The 15,822-nt window shown below is 52.6% G+C and overlaps 1 protein-coding gene across 4 annotated transcripts in view; it reads right to left on the bottom strand.

The window, feature by feature from the left end:
* Nucleotides 1-15,822, bottom strand: part of KIAA1614 (KIAA1614 ortholog) — a 42,506-nt gene that overhangs the window by 19,898 nt on the left and 6,786 nt on the right. For 2 of the 4 annotated variants that reach the window (XM_038414985.2, XM_043491390.1), the window contains 2 exons: nt 9,218-10,237; nt 8,441-8,504 (listed from right to left, as the gene is read on the bottom strand). In XM_038414985.2, coding sequence (XP_038270913.1) covers nt 8,441-8,504; nt 9,218-10,211 — 1,058 coding nt within the window. In that variant the 5' untranslated portion in view covers nt 10,212-10,237. Of the gene's footprint in view, nt 1-8,440; nt 8,505-9,217; nt 10,238-13,743; nt 13,923-14,897; nt 15,765-15,822 lie in introns of those variants that run through there. The other 2 variants (XM_038414983.2, XM_038414984.2) reach the window with 2 other exon arrangements.

Genomic DNA, 15,822 nt, shown 5'->3' with positions numbered 1-15,822 from the left:
CATCACATTCCACAACTTCAGCTGCATGGTAGATTTACCCAAAGAACAGCAGAATGCTGCACTATAAGTCAAAGTGAAAATACTTTTCTCTGCTTTCCCTCTGTAGATCTCAAAGGGAATATTACCCCCATTTTACAGATGGGGAAACTGAGGCACGGGTAATTGAAATACTCAATTTCAAGGTCACCAGCCAGGTCAGTAGCAGAAGTGGGAGTTGAACCCAGGTATGCTGAGTCCCAATCCCCTCTGCACAGGACCACACTGCCACTATAGCAATAATCTGTAAACTACGGGGATGACTGGCTTAGCAGAAACAAAATGATGCAACAGGGAGTAAGGATTGTTCAACAGGAGGGACTCTTTCTAATAGGAACTAAACAAAGGTAGCAGAAACAAAAAGAGCAACAGGCAGGTTCTCAGCCTGAGATCAACCTCGCACTCCCCACCTTGTCTCTCTGCAGCAGCCCTGCTTACAGCCCATTCCTGCAACACCTGTGCAAAGTGAAGAGGAAGGAGAGCTGAAGTTAATCCCTTGTGCACTGGAGACCATGTAGAGGCCCTGCAGCCAGCTGTCAGGCAGTCCCTCCCCAACTTGCTTTCCCTCAGAGTTCAGCTGCTCTGTTCTCTGGGAGCTCTTCTCTTTCTAGGAGCACCCTCCTCTCACTGACCTCTGGTAGTCTTATCTCATCCTGGTGCTCATTGGCCAATTAGTTGCCAGTCAGTCACCTAGAGTGTTCACAAGTTACAGATGGGCCAATTCTCTTCAAAGCCCAGCTGTCAGCCACCCCAAGACATTGGGCAAGCACTAGGCTATCTAGTTTCCCCCACCGAGATCCGACCATGCATCTTAGTCCTCACATGTAGCACCCCCTCCTATCCCAGTCAGCTCTGCCAATGCATCTCAGCCCGGACCATTTGTTTCCTTCAACAGCTTCCTTCCCTCCCTTCCCCGCCCCGCCCATGGTCCCACATGGTATTGGGGAAAGTCCCTTGGTGGTCAGCGCGGCAGGCGCAGAGTGCATCTGTCCACCTGGGAGGTGCTCTTACCGAATAGGAATACTTGACTCCAATTCTCCAAGAGTCACACTGGCTCCCTGTCCACTTCCAGGTGCAGTCCAGGGATTGGCCTTGATCTGCAGAGCCCTAGGTGGTTTGGATCCTGGCTGTCCAAGACAAGCCTCTCTCCCCACATGCCACACAGCAGTTGAGGCTCTTGAACGAACAGTCCCTAAGTTTAAACCAGGAGGCTGGTGCATTCTCCAGGGGCTCTGGAACTCATTCCCTGGCTGGGTTAACAAGGCCCAAGATCGTTGCCCTGTGGCCAGGGGCGGCAGGTTTGTATAAATTTTGGTGGTGCCCAGAACAGGCCCAAGTCCCGCCCGTACCCCCCCACACCTGCCTAAGGCTCTGGGAGGGAGTTTGGGTGTGGGGTCTGGGACGGAGTTTGGGTACTGTGTAGGTTCTGGGATGGGACAGGGGGTTGGCGTGCAGGAGGGGGTGTGGAAGGGGGTTTGGGTCCTGGGTCCGGGCTCTGGGCTGGGACAGAGGGTTGTGGTGCAGGAGGGAGTGTGGGGCTGAGGAGTTTGGGGTGTATCAGGCAGGCTGCCTCGGGGCTGGTGGCAAGAGAAGAGGACTCCCCCCAGCCCTCTCCCCGCCAGCAGCAGTGAGCTCTGAGGGAGGGGGAGCCCTCCCCGGCCCCCTCCTGGCATGACACTCATCCAAAGCCCCCCCAGGCTGCTGCTCAGAAGGTCCAGCCAGGATAACCCCCCCTTGGAGTCACTTGCCAGGAGGAGCTGCCATGTGCTTCCTCCCTCCTCAGGCACAGCAGCTGCCTCAGCCTGACCCTGGCGCTGCTCCCTTGTAGCTGGCAGCAGCTGTTGAGGGAGCGCAGCACAGAGCTGCAGGGGGCAACCTCCCACTGCCCAGAATAGGCAGGGACGCTTGGGGGAGGCGGGCGGGTCAGCAGGTGCGGCCGGGGGATGCTCCAGGGAAGGCGCACGAGGGCAGCAGATGGGGCTGGGGGAAGAGACCTGGCCCTGAACATTGGTGGATCCAGGCCTGCCGGGGCCCTGAATTTGCTGGAGCCCAGGCACCAGGGGTCCATACAACTCAACGCCCCTGCCTGTGGCCCATTTCTCTTCTCTGTACAGGTTGGGAGGGAATTGTCCAGTTTTCTGGGAGGCCACAGAACTCTGTGTTTTTAGTAAGCTCTACATACTGTGGAGCCAGTGCACAGGGGAGTTACTTTGCAAAACAATGCAGTACACAGCAATACATGGCACTTTCCTCCTCTGTGCATATCTGACTCCCCTTCCTCTCCCTTGACCCCCATCTCCCTTTCCAGCTTCAGCCCTGCTGCTTAGCCTCTCCAGCTAAACTGCTGATGCCATTCCCACCCCCACCCCATTCCACGCAGAGAAATGTCAGGTGCTAAGGTTCCCAAGAACAGCAGGGGGAGCCACAAAGCCTACCAGGGACCTCAGCTTGCAGATTTAACTGATCCAGGAAGCACTTTGATGCTCTAGCGATGGGTGCTCTAGACAGCCATAAGACACCTCTCAGAGGTGGCTGTTCAGCCCGTAGAGGAGAGGAAAGGGGTAGGTGTGTCCCTCTTCGTGTCAGCAAGACCTGGAGTGTAACCCACCAGTGGCAAAGACAATGATCGTGTGTCTAGAGGAAAAGGGAGGAGAGCAACGCCTTATGCCCCACTAAAGGTTGTTCCACCACAGAGGTTCTTTGCCTACCAAAACATTGAGGGGACGCTTGGTTCCTAGCTCACCAGCAAGCGTCATTAGCACCCCATCTAATGCTGCATCCAGCTGCTCCAGACACATGCTGGGGTCTGACTGGGGCTTTCCCCTGGTCTCGGTCATGGGGTCAGGGATAGGGATGTACTAGCACATCTACATCTTCCCAGGTAGGTGCACAGCAGCTTCCCCTCCCCCGATCTGAGAGCGTGAAAGGGGAATTCAGTCTCTTGGGACATGAACCTGTCCAGGGCGTGGAGCTAAGTGAGCCTCTTACAGGCAGGGGAAAAGTGTTCCCAATGGCAGGGAGCCCCACAAGTGGGAGAGGGCACTGGAGGATGTTCAGTGGTAAAGAATGAGGGGAAGAGGAAGACGAATTTACCAGCGGAGTACCCTCCCACACAATCTGTTAACCATGTGGCTAATTGCTTACAGGACCCAGACACGTGGCAGACTAGGCTGCTAGCAATGGTGGCACATAGTCAGGGTTGAGTGCTCATTGCCCACATGCTGTGCAGACATGAGTTATGTTCTCAGCTCACCAGGTCCCTAGCCACTTAGTGCTCTGGGGCTGACACCCCTAACATTTCCTTCCGTTCGCTTTTGGCTTCAGATTGTCTCCCCTGAAATCACTGCCCCCAGGCCCAGAACTCACGGACCTACAGGCAAATATGGCCTGGAGCGCCATGGTGAAACGACACCAGCATGAACAGGAGAGAGGACAGAGTAAGGCTGCTTAGTGCCATGTGCTAAGAGAGCAGAATTACACTGTCCCACCGATGGGAGAGACTGGCCCTGTCCAGAGGCTGCCTCCTCCCAGTTCACTAAAGCAGTGTAGAGGATCGCCAGGGAACACCTGAGAGCACTCTGGGCACTGTTCCCATTTCTGCCCTGCTCTGGCTCAAAAGCGATCACTCAAAAGCCAGCGCCTACCATGCCAGGAAGGTCCCCATCACATCAAATGGCCACTCTGTCCTTGAAGCAGGGGACTGTGGGTAGAGTGTAACAATTCCCAGAATCCTTGGCAGAAACGGAAGGGGCGCTGAAAAACAGCCATTGTCCTTGGGATAGCTGCCCAGAATGCACTCCTAGCATATACAATGTTAGGCAGAGAGTATGGGGTGGAGGGCACAAAACCATGGCTGGCATAGAAAAAAAGCAGCTGTGTGGGCCCACATCAAATGCCACTTTTAACTAGCTGAGCTGACACCCATAATGTCCCAGACTAGCAAGACCCTTCAATGAATGCACTAAACTCAGTTTTATGGTCAAGAGCTAGCAGGTTTGTTGAATGCATCCAGCCTCATCCTCTGCTCACACTCTCCTGCAAGGCACTGCTTTGGATGTAGGACCCAGGGTGAATTCTTCAGGGCCTCTCTCTCATGTCCCGGCCATGACTCTGGAGAGGGATCAACCAGCTTTGAAGAAAAGCGACACCCGAACACCAGCTACACCCAAGCCAGAACTCAAACACTTCACTAGCCTAGAGGCACCGGATTTCTGTCAGTTCTGCAGGAACCAGCATAGCAGGAGCCACATGTAATGAACTTAGTCACATTACAGACTGCCCAGAAGCAGCAGCCTAAATCCACTTGGAATCAGAAAATTTACGAGCTGTAATTGGGGCTACAGGCTCCAGTCCCTGGGCACTCAAACCACAACTGGAGTATTACTGGATCTGTAGTGCAGCCTCTTCTTCCTCCTCCCCCCTGCCAGGGATTGCACTGCAATCTCTCCACTGCAAGAGAGAATGCAGCCGCCCCTCCACCCACAGCTGTCACACTGCAATGCAGCTCCCTTTTCTCCCCCAGCTGCCTGGGGAATAATCCAAGACGTTCTCAATAGCGGCTGTATTAGGATATACATGTTAACTCTCACCTCCAAAGGAACGGGATCCCAGTCTCTCGGGGACAGTAAACTACAAGCTTTCCTTCCTGCTACCTAGTTAAGCTGCTGCACTCAAGACAATCCCCAGAATGGCCGCTCTGCCTGTCCCCACCCACTTCCCAGTTCCCCTGTACATTGCACTGCCCTGGGGAAAAATTGCTCCCCATTCTTCCACTTCAGATGGTCTCCAAGCTGCCCCCTGCTCTGTCCCGCCCCACATGTGATCCACAGGCTATTCCAGAGCACAGGCTTTCCCTCCTGGCTGCTGCCATAATCCCCTTCTCCCCTCCCCCCATTACAGTAATCGGCTCAGGCAGTCACTTCAGAGAATCTCAGATTAACCCTTTCATGCTCAGGGCTTCCTAGGGGAAGGCAGGCATGTGAAACACGACAGCGTCCAACTCGCTTCAGAGCAAGACGCGCATTCCGTGGGCGCATCGTGCTTCCTACTGATTGATGGGTGGATTTGTTTTGCCCGTGGCTCCTTTCTGTCCCTTGCAGCCTCCATAGCGGAATGGGACTACCCACACAGAACACTCCAGAGCCGGAGCTAGCGTATGCAGGGAGCACATTATACCCACCTCTTCAGTGGATTCCAGATGGTTTCCCACTGCCATTCAAGGCACTTACTGGATTTATGAGGCTCTTTATAGCTTGGGCCCTAGTATTTTAGGGCTTGTCTACACGGGGGCTAAACCGGACAAAGTCCAGTTAATCCAGCTTGAAAACACTTGCATACCCTAACTGTGCATCTGTTGCAAACTCTGGAATCCTCTTTCAAAGTGAGCTACGTTCAGCGTGAATTGAGTTAGTTCAATCTACTGTTCCTGTGTACGCAAAGCTGCTATGCACTACTTTGGCAGTCCTACAACTGCTATCCCACGCGGCCTTGTGGATGATGGTTACTGACCTCTCTGTTTATCGATGCGTCCATTTGCTTCTGGATTCAAATACATCAGCTTTCCTGCAGTATTACTCCAGAAATCCTGCAACATGCCTCGAGCAGCTGCTTGGAGCTATGCTGAGATGCTAGACCTCATTGCCATCCAGGGAGAAGCGTAGGTGCAGGAAGCCCTTGTGGCCAGCCACCATAATAAAGATCTGTGCATGGACATTGCTGGGCAGATGTCTTCAAGGGGTCAAACCAGGACTCCTACCAGGGCAAGCTCAAGAGCAAACAGGTAGAGGCCATTAAGGATGCAGTTAGATCCAATGGCTTCAGAACTAGCTTGAGAATGATGAGAAAAGCAAGGTTTCCTTCCCAGTTCAGTCACTGATGTGCTGTGACACCTTTTGGCAAGTCACTTCATGGCTATGTGCGTTTGTTTCCCCATCCGTAAAAGGGGGATAACAAATCTCCTTTGCTCTGAGCGTGCAGAGAGCTCAGTATTATTCCCCACTTGTAATGGTCTATCTCCATTCTTTGGAGAACACAATGGAGCAGAATCCCTTGACTTGCATAAAATGTTTTGGATGAAGGGAGAGTCAGGACACCATCAAGTCTTGTCCATTTCCCTAGCTAGCAGAGACACCCACTAATGTGACATTCTCTCTCATTAAGTGCATGCCGAATTCCTCCCTGTTCTCAACACTGATCTGCGAGATGCCTCCAGCGCTGCCCTGAGCCAGCCATTCCACAAGCTCACTCATCCGCCCCATGAAACCTCTCAGGTCTCTTATCACTCATGACATCCCCACCAGCTGGAGGCCCAAATCATACAGTGAACTCCATCAGCAGATCCCTCCCACCTTTGGTGACCAGAGTATCATCCTGCACAGTACTACAGCTGGGCAGCCGCTCAGCTGCCTCAGGGGAGGCCAAACAGAGTCTCTCCCGTCCTCACGCACACAAGCCTGACACAGCTGGAAGTCTCAAACTCTAGGATCTCTCTCATTTTTAGTCCATATCCCTAAAGTTTATCATTAGTTCAGTGAGATTATAGGTTCTTACCTGCACAATCTGCACTAGCCCATGGGGAGATTTAAGTCCAATTCCCTCCCAACCACAAGCAGTTACAAAACTTTCCCACCCCTTCTGTACACACGTTAACCCCTTCGAGCCTTTGATTGTTTGGGTCAGCCTCTTCCTGGAGATCATGCGGAGCACAAGGCCCACAATTGGGCCCAGATCTTGGGCAAGCTTAGGGCCATATTTTCAAAGCCTGGCCTCTGCGGATGCACTTTAAAGCACACAAATTTTGAGCACTAGCACTTGGTGTCTTACAAGTGTGATCTCCTAAGAGATAGTGCTTAAAAACCACTTGGATTGGTGATTTGCATGTGCACAGATGAACATGGAGGCAGAATGGCCTGGGTAGGGCACAGGACTGGGAGTCAAGAGACCTGGGTTCCATTGCTGGGTGATCTAGGGCAAGAGTCTCCTCCCCTCAGCCTGTTTCTCTATTGTTGCAAAGCGCTATGAGAGGTGCGCAGATACTATGGGGATGAGGGCCAGCAGGACGGATGGATGGACAGAGACAAGCTTGAGGCCCTATTGAACATTTGACCCACTGTCTAAAAGGGGATTCACATTCACCTCCTCCTCCCTCTCTTGTGCGTACACACATCCAAACCTCAAAAACCTTCCTGCTGACAATGTTTGTTCCTCCAACAGCTAGGCCTGAGCTGCCACCCCAGAGCCAAAGTCACTCAAAGAGATGCATATCTGAATTGGGCAGCACTGGCTCCTCGTCAGGTTTCCCTGGCAAGCCCCCCTGAGCGGTAGCCAGCAGTGCAAGGTAAAGCTAGTTTTAATGGCAGACCCGCACAGAACATACTACCATGCTCTGCTGAGAGCTCCCTGTCCTCAGAGGAAACACATGTCCTCCATGAACAGCTGGACCCGCCCCTTGTAAAACACACATGGGACTCTGCAGCAGTATAGCATTTGGGGCTGTTCTGGGATCCAGTTGGGAAGAACAAGTCCTGTAATGCAGCTGCCCCAGAGTTTATAATGAACTAATACAGGTTGGTGCTAACGGGAACCTAGAATTAACTGTTCTCCCAGACTTTACTCCTTTTAGCCTTCTGTTTAGATGTGTGTGTTATTTTTTCTTGTTCAAGTGTGTGGTGTCCTGCAAACTGTTACAATTACACACTTTAAATCGTAAGGGGTTTCCTGCTCCTGCTTGAAGGCAGAGGGGTGCTACAAGGAAGTGTGTGATCTGGACATAGCAGCAGTCAATCAGCAGCCAGCCAGCCTCTCTGCAGTAAGGGATGAGATGTGCTTCTCTGTCTTAGGGAGCAGCCTGTTTTGTCTCTCTGCTTTTGAGTTCTTGGGTGTTACTGTTCTGAAGTTTGGAAATAAAGTCATGTTATGTTAAAAGCTTCCAGCAAGAGTACTGTATGTTTTTATCTGCTCCTCTCAGCGTGTATGCCAGGAAACAAAGTGCAGCGAAAGCAATTCCCACCCTTGGTTCAGCGGTGCCAGGCTTCCAATCATCCATGGGCAGGGGGCACTGGCAGGGAACGCTGCACATTTAGCGATTGCTATTTTGAGAGAACTGGGTGCTGGGAACAGCTGCCTGATTCCTGGCCCTGCAGACTGGAGCTCTCCATAGAACCTCAGAGTGGGCTGAACACAAGCAGCTGCGGGGCCAGCTTCCCCCATGCTGGCCTGGGAGAGCGCCTTCGTTCTGGCCTTTTGCGTGTGAGGGGGAAAGGCCATCTCTAAGGGGGAGGGGGAAGTTCAGGGACCAGACAGAGACCCGCCAGGGATTGCCTGCTAGTTTTAAAAATACATAGGGTGGGAGGGAAGGGAGAAGGGGCAATCTTTGCTTCCTTCCCACAGTGTTCTCAGCTGTTACCTGTACCCTTCTGAGTCCTGCAGCGAGACCCCGGAGTCCCAGTCCAGGTCATTCACCAGCAGCTCTGTAACCCAGAACAGACACACGTATCGAGTCACACACGTCAGCAACAGGTACAGCAGGGGGTATGAAAATGACCCTGCTCTTCTGTTCACCACAGATCCCATTCATCTGGAAACCAACCTCAGAGCTCATTCCCCAAAGCCAATCCTTTCCTTCTAGACTGTAAAATCATGGGATTGTATGTGTATGTAACTCAAATACCGGAGAAACACTTAACAGAAAAGCTGTCTTTGTTAAAGATTCAATTTTGAGCTGGGAACACTTGCAAACCACATTTCAAGCCTCCAACCAGGCCTGCCATTCCTCATTTTTAAGCTACATTGATAAGGCCCTGAATTTAAGTGACCACACAAGGAACATACACTGATTTAATTAAAGTGGTAGCATTTTTTTGTGGAGAAAGGGCCTGTGATTAAAAAAAAATAAAAAGCAAAAACGCTCAAGTCCCGTCTCATCCCGTCCCCCCCACGTCTTATTTCAGGCCTTCTTTTCCAAAACAGCAAAAATGGGCAATGGTCACAACGCCAATTTGTTGTGCTTTCTTTGCAGGGTATCTGTAAGTAATGGTGAGTGAGACGGTGTAATTCAGAGTGTACAGCAGGGGTAGGTACTGCACAGCCCAACTGAGGTGCGTGGCAGAGCAGCGTTAAGATGGCTGTGACACTCCCCCTGCCCATCACACACACTTGAGATGCTCCTGCATCAAATACCTACCTTGAGCGGCTCCATCCTTTGCTAGCGTGAGTGCTTCCCTCACGTGGCGACGAGGCTCCAGAGGAGAGCGGTTCTGCCTTGATAGGCTCAGCATCTCCTGCAGCACAGCCCGGTTCCTCTCCACCCGCTCAGCCAGAGACAGCCCGCTGGTGGCACTCGCAGCGCTGCCAAGGCTGTCCCAGCTCTCTGTCCTCCACAGCTGCCCTGATGGGGCTAACCCCTCACACAGATCGTCCTTGGGAGTCAGGGGGAGGCTCTCTGAGTCCCTAGCCTGGGCCAGCTCTTCTCCAAAGGGGGCTGGTTTGCCATGGTCTTCAAGGGAAGATTTCTGGCTGCTTGTAGCAGGATTCCTAGTGGAGCTGCTGCCCCAAAGCCCATTTGGGGAGCCCCTTTGGGCCCTGTTTTCTGAGTAGTAGTCAGCATTCTCCAGAATGTTCCTGCCTGCGCTTGGGAGCCTCCAGAGCTCCTCAGCTGAACCGCAGCCCAAGGCACTGCCTACGCCCACTGTCCTATGTGCCTTCAGAGCTCCCACGTTGTTGGCGAAAAGGTCTGCAGCCACAGTCCCCCTGGCACCCTGCCCAAAGTCCACATCATCACGGCTGTCTAGCAGCACATCCGTCAGGTAGGTGCGGATCTGAGCCCCGGGCTCCACCACCGCGTCCTGGGGGACCCCCTCCACCACTGCCAGACTTGGCGTGAGCTTCCCTTTCCTGACCTTGGGCTTCTTTGGAGAGGCCCGTTCTTGGGACACCACTCCTCCCTGCTTAACGGTCAACCTCTTCTCCTTCAGAGCCTTCACCTTGCTCTCCAGAATAGAGCGAGCAGTCCTGCCCGGTTCCCCTCGCAGCCCTGCTGGCTCCAAAGCCACTCTGGCAGGCTGGTCGGCGCTGGACTCGGGGCTCTCAGCGGGGAAGTTCCTTCTACTGGCATTCCTGCCATGCTGCTTCATGCCCTTCATGGCTCTTCTCTTCTCCATAGGTGAGTTCCCCTCCATGCCAGCCTTCTGCCTCCCAGGGGCCCCTGCAGAGAAAACAAACAGCAGTAAGGGGAGAACTCAACTGGACTGTAAAGGGAGCTCTCTGCAGCACCACAGCTGGATGGACCTGCACACCCTCCTCTCCAGGAACTCCTTTTCCCATAGCCCCAGCTAATAACATTGGCCAGCTCCACACAGCCTCTTGCCAAAGGTCTCTAGGCATTGCATACAATTATTTACACTGCAGTAGCCCCTAGGAGAGGGTGGGTAAATTTTTGGCCTGAGGGACACATCTGGGTATGGAAATTGTATGGCAGGCCATGAATTCTCACGAAATTGGGGTTGGGGTGCGGGGGGGGTGAAGGCTCTGGCTGGGGGTTGGGGAGGAGAGGGAGGGCTTCGGCTGGGGGTGCAGGCTCTGGGGATGAGGGTTTTGGGGTGCAGGAGGAGGCTCTGGGCTGGGACCGAGGGGTTTGGAGGACAGGAAGTGGATCAGGGCTGAGGCAGGGGGTTGGGGCCCGGGAGGGGATCAGGGGTGCAGGTGGTGCTTACCTCAAGCAGCTCCCGGAAGCAGTGGCATTTCCCCCTCCAGCTCCTACGCAGAGGCGTGACCAGGCAGCTCTAGTTTGCACACTGCCCCGTTCATAGGCGCCACCCCTGCAGCTCCCATTGGCGGTGCTTGGGGCAGGGGCTCCCTGGCTACCCCTAAATGTAGGAGTCAGAGGGGGGACATGCTGCTGCTTCCAGGAACTGCAGCACACAGACACAAGGCAAGTCCCAGACCCCGCTCCCCAGCAGGAGCTTGAGGGCCAGATTAAATAAGCTGGCGGGCCGGATGTGGCCCATGGGTTGTAGTTTGCCCACCCTTGCCCTAGGAGCTCCAGTCATGGACCAGGGCCCCACTGGGCTAGGTGCTGCACAGACAGAACAAAAAGATTGTCCCTGCCCCAGTAAGCGTAGATGTTTATTGATTATCCCTGTGTCAAGGAAGGGCAAATAGAGAGACCAAGCAACTTGCCCAAGTTCACAGCATCCCTGGGACCAAAAGCCAGGAATCCCAGCTCTTAGGCCCCTGGTCCCACTCGTAGCCAACGGGCCCTCCCCACAGTTGTGTGTAGTTCTTGGGTACAACCATCATTGCAGGCAGAAATTCACCTGGTGTCGCCGTTTCACTATTTTATACTTTCCATCACAATCCTATGTAGTGAGAGTGGAGCGCTGCTTTCAGATTAGTTACTGCGCTAGGCTGAAGCAGGGAGGAAGAGTCAAGTACTGTGAACTGAACTCTGTCTATGGCAACGGGCACTTCAATTTTCCTGGTCTTCAGACACATTAAACAAGTCATTCTCTCTCTGCTTTTGTCTCATCTCCCTGTATAAATGGTTTAGAATAGCAGTAAGGGCCTCCAGACTGGGCACTTCCTGACAGTTATAAGTTAAAATATCTATTTGCATTTATATAGTACATTCCATCAGAGGGCTCTTAAAGGGCTTTGCAAAGGCAGGTGAGTATTATCATCCCCATTTTAGAGCTAGGGAAACTGAGGCACAGAGCAATTAAGTGCATGACATAGGCAGATCAGTGACAACACTGAGATAGAACTCAGGGGTCCTGACTTGCAGTCCCCGGCCTAGCTTCTAGGTCATGCTGCTCTCCTCAGGCAGTGAACCAGCTCATCATTAAGAGCCACTGAGTCACTATTGACTCAGAATTGCTGAGTTAGGAAAGTGACCAGCCTGAATGAAGTTTTTGGGGAAGTTTAAGCCCCACCTCCAACTCAGCTCACCAGCCTTATGCTACTGTTAGTGTCAGCACATAGCAAGGGCTCCTCCACTTCCAAATCTGTCTATAGCATCAGAGGGAACATTGGTGTTTTTCAAAAGGCATGGATCAGCCTCCAGAAGACTGGTTTTTAATGCTGAGTTCGCTAGGCTGGGCTGGTAATCTCCCGAGATTTCAGTTACATCCTGCCTTCACTTGGCTGCCAGGGGAAGAACTTTGCTTTTGGCATTCTGGCACCTCCTCTCCCAGAACCCTGGAGCTGGGCAGAGGGGCAGGGAAGCAATGAGCTAGGAGAAGAGCAAGAGAAGATATTCCCAGGCAGCCGTGGTCAGTTCTGCATGGGTTTGGAGCAGAGGCTGGGTGAGCATGTTAATTCCAACCGCACCAGCGTGGTCATTCCCTACAGTCAAAGACCTTGTTCTAGGCATCACAAGTGGACTGCGTGTGCAGTTCCTGGCTGGGAAAGTCAGGGTCCCAGGCGAGGTCAGTTGGACTCCATTGTAGAGAACTGAGCCCCTCCACTACAAAATAAGTTTAAATTACTATTTTTAAGTGAATCCAGGTGTGACCCTTTGTATTGCTGCATTGTGGGGACTGGTATTTAAAAATACATAGATGTACCCCAAGCTAGATGGTTCCTGACACCCAATGTTCTCCTAGATTTCCCACTCGGACAGTGGGCAAACTCTCTGTGGCCCCTCCTCTCACCACAAGTCAAGTTTGAGGATAAGAGTGAGCAGGTTCAGGCATTCGCCTAAGGCTGAGACGGACATGATAAGAGTGGGCACAAAGGGGAGGGTTGGAGCAGAATTCTCTCCCATCCAGGAGACCAGCTGGCTTTGTGAGGTAGGGGTGGGGGGAAAAATCAGCAGACTCTCCAGGAGGTCATGAGGAAAGAGACTTCAAACACAAGGGCAGCATGGGGAGGGAAGGGGAAAACCTGGATCAAAAGAACTACACACCCCTTGGAGCTGTTTCCAGACCTGAGCCTCACAGCAAACTGTTCAGAAGAGACAGAGCCACTGCCATCTCCACTTACCACATGGCTGTCCACATGGCCTTGGCTGGGATGTAGCAACTGGATGCTGTCAAGGAGCAATGGCCAAGCCCAGCCCTCCCTGCTACACAGAGTCATGAGAACAGGCATATTTAGTGCCTTCCCTAAACACAAGTAGCTGGTTCTGAACACTTGGGAGTTGCCCTACATCCCATTTTAAAATGGTAACGACTTGGTCCTTCTGTAGCACCTTCCATCTGAGGATATCAAAGCCCTTCGCAAACTTTAACCCATCCTCACAGCATTCCCTCAAAGGCAGGGGAGTATTCTCACTCCCATGTGATGGATGAGGTCTATGAAGCCAGAGAAGCTAACGCCCATACTTTCAAAACTGACTAGTAATGGGGGTGTCCAACGTGAGGCATTGTGAAGATCCTGATTTTCAGAAAGTGTGAAAAACCAGGTTCCTTTAAAGTGTCTCAAGGTGGGCAAACAAAAACGGAGGCACTCAAAATCATTAGTCACTTTTGAAAACCTTGGCCTAAGTGACTTTCCCAAGGTCACACAGCAAGTCAGTAGCAGAGTCAGGAATAGAACCCAGGAGTCCAAGGAATCACCCTCCACCCAGGTCACTGCAGGCTGATGGTCCTGCAGTCCATTGCCTGTGTGTTGCTATGGTATTCCACTGATGTGCCAACATCCGCCTGGAATGCAACGCAGTGGTACACTGAGTATCCAGGCAGCACTGCACATGTGCTTTGATCAGCCTACCTGGCACACTAAGCAGCAGTGAAGCCGTTAAAGATGTTACACATGTCCGGATGGGAAAAAAATGGATGTGACGCATTTCAACATGTTAGCCAGGGAATCTTCCAAGAACAAAAAAGAAGCCGGAACTTTTTTTTTCACCTCCAAGTTCAGCAGCAGATGTTTCACTACTTAGGGTTTGTCTACAGGGGGAAAAAAATGGTATAAACTAAAATGTAAATTTAAACCAATATAGTTACCCTCTCACCACATGTAGATGCTCTTATACTGGTATAAAAGAGCTTTTTATGGTTTAGCTTAACCTTCTTCCAGAGCAAGAAACGAAACCAAAAACAGGCCTTCTTCCAAATGTTCACATGGCGGCTGGGGGAGTTATATTGGTACAACTATATTGGTATAATATAAAACTTCCCCATGTAGACAAGCCCTTGGAGTCCCAATGACTCATTCAGAAATACGTATCTTAAAAAAACAGACTGGAAGAATCTTATGCAGAAGCCATAGGAGACAAGAGCCTAAAAATCACAAATTGCCTAAGTGCGTATAGCTTTAAGTGTCCACTTGTGACAGGATTGTGTGGTCCAGTCACATGGAGGTGTCAAAGGGAGGTCAGGGTACGCACAGCTGAGATGCCCAAATCAATTGGTTGTAATGCAGTCATGCCCTGCTGTGCTAGGTGCTGTACAAATGCAGCGAGAGGCAGCCCCTGCCCCTAGAACTGACAGTCTAACTAGACAAGACACAGAGTAAGGTGAAAGGGAGAATTATTTACCTGCATCTCTCAGTGGGGGAACTAAGGCAGAGAGATGCAGTGATCTGCTCACCGTCACAGTCAGCCTACAGCAGAGCCGGGAACTGGACACAGATCTCCTGAGTCCCAGTTCAGTGCCTTAAACCATGACCACCCTTCCTGTCCTGTGGCACTGGGGGTAATAGTGGAGCACTCAGATAATACATGGGTCTCCGAATGTGCCACACCAGCTGAGCCTGGACTCCACAGAGATGCATCACAGTCACCCCCAGCTGCATCCTCCACTGAAAACACCCACTCCCAGCCCTGTATAACCTCCTTTGAGGCCTGAGATTCAACCATCCTAGCCAGACAGAGGGAGTGGGATAACTACAGAGGAATCCCCGTTCTCCACTTTCATACTCACCAAGCCTTCCTGAGTCAGCTGGGAACGGTCTGCTGCTTCTGTGTGGGACGCGGGAGCTCTCCCCACAACTCCGTGGTGGGGAGAATCTCCTCCCCAACCTCCATCCAGGCTCCAGGTTACACCATGGGACAGAAGTGTCTGCGAACCAGCTGCCAGTGGTGCCGGCCACGGTCCATCTCCCCGAGACTGGATCCTGGAGGCCCCATCCGCAAGGCGGGAGCTACTCCTCAAGGCAGGGCCTGGCAGAGGCTAGTCCGCTCTCCCCAGCCCTCTTCACTCATTTCTCTTTCCTATGCAGCATTGCTGGGACGATCATGGGAGGGAGGCAGGAAAAAGAGCACCCCTCCCGCCCCCAGATGTTAACCTTTTATAGCTGCACTGTTACAACTACCAGGCAGCGGGGAGGGAGCAGAACTGCACTCAGGAGAGACATGCACCAAATATGAGGGGCAGCTTGAGAGCTCTTTTGGAGGGAATCACAGCAGGACCCCAGCTGGGGAGAGGAGTCAGCACAGGGATAACAGCAGGACCCTAGCCAAGGGGGAAGGGGAAATCAGTGCAGAGATCCGCAGCAGGACCCCAGCAGGGGTGAGGGGGCAAGTCTGCACATGGGATCACAGCAGGACCCTAGCGGGAGGGGAATCAGCACAGGACCAACTGCACAAAGCTCACAGCATGACCCTCGCTAGGCCTCTCTCTGCCACGACTCCCACGGTTTAAACGCGGTGGAGTTTTCCTAGCAATCCAGCTAGAGCAAGGGCCGGAAACCGAGAGGCAGGAAAACAAAAACCAAACCCAAACCTTTGCCAGCAGCGCCCGAGTTCACTGCCTGGGTGACTCCCCTCCGCAGCTGGGGTGCCCCTGCCCCCCTTCTCCCCTTCCCGCTCCCTCCAGTGACCCAGCTGTGCAAGCTGAGAGAGCCTGT

Source organism: Dermochelys coriacea, chromosome 8, assembly GCF_009764565.3.
Source record: "Dermochelys coriacea isolate rDerCor1 chromosome 8, rDerCor1.pri.v4, whole genome shotgun sequence".
Lineage (NCBI taxonomy): Eukaryota > Metazoa > Chordata > Testudines > Dermochelyidae > Dermochelys > Dermochelys coriacea.
The sequence above is the reverse complement of the archived record's forward strand: the minus strand, read 5'-3'. Positions and strand labels throughout refer to the sequence as shown.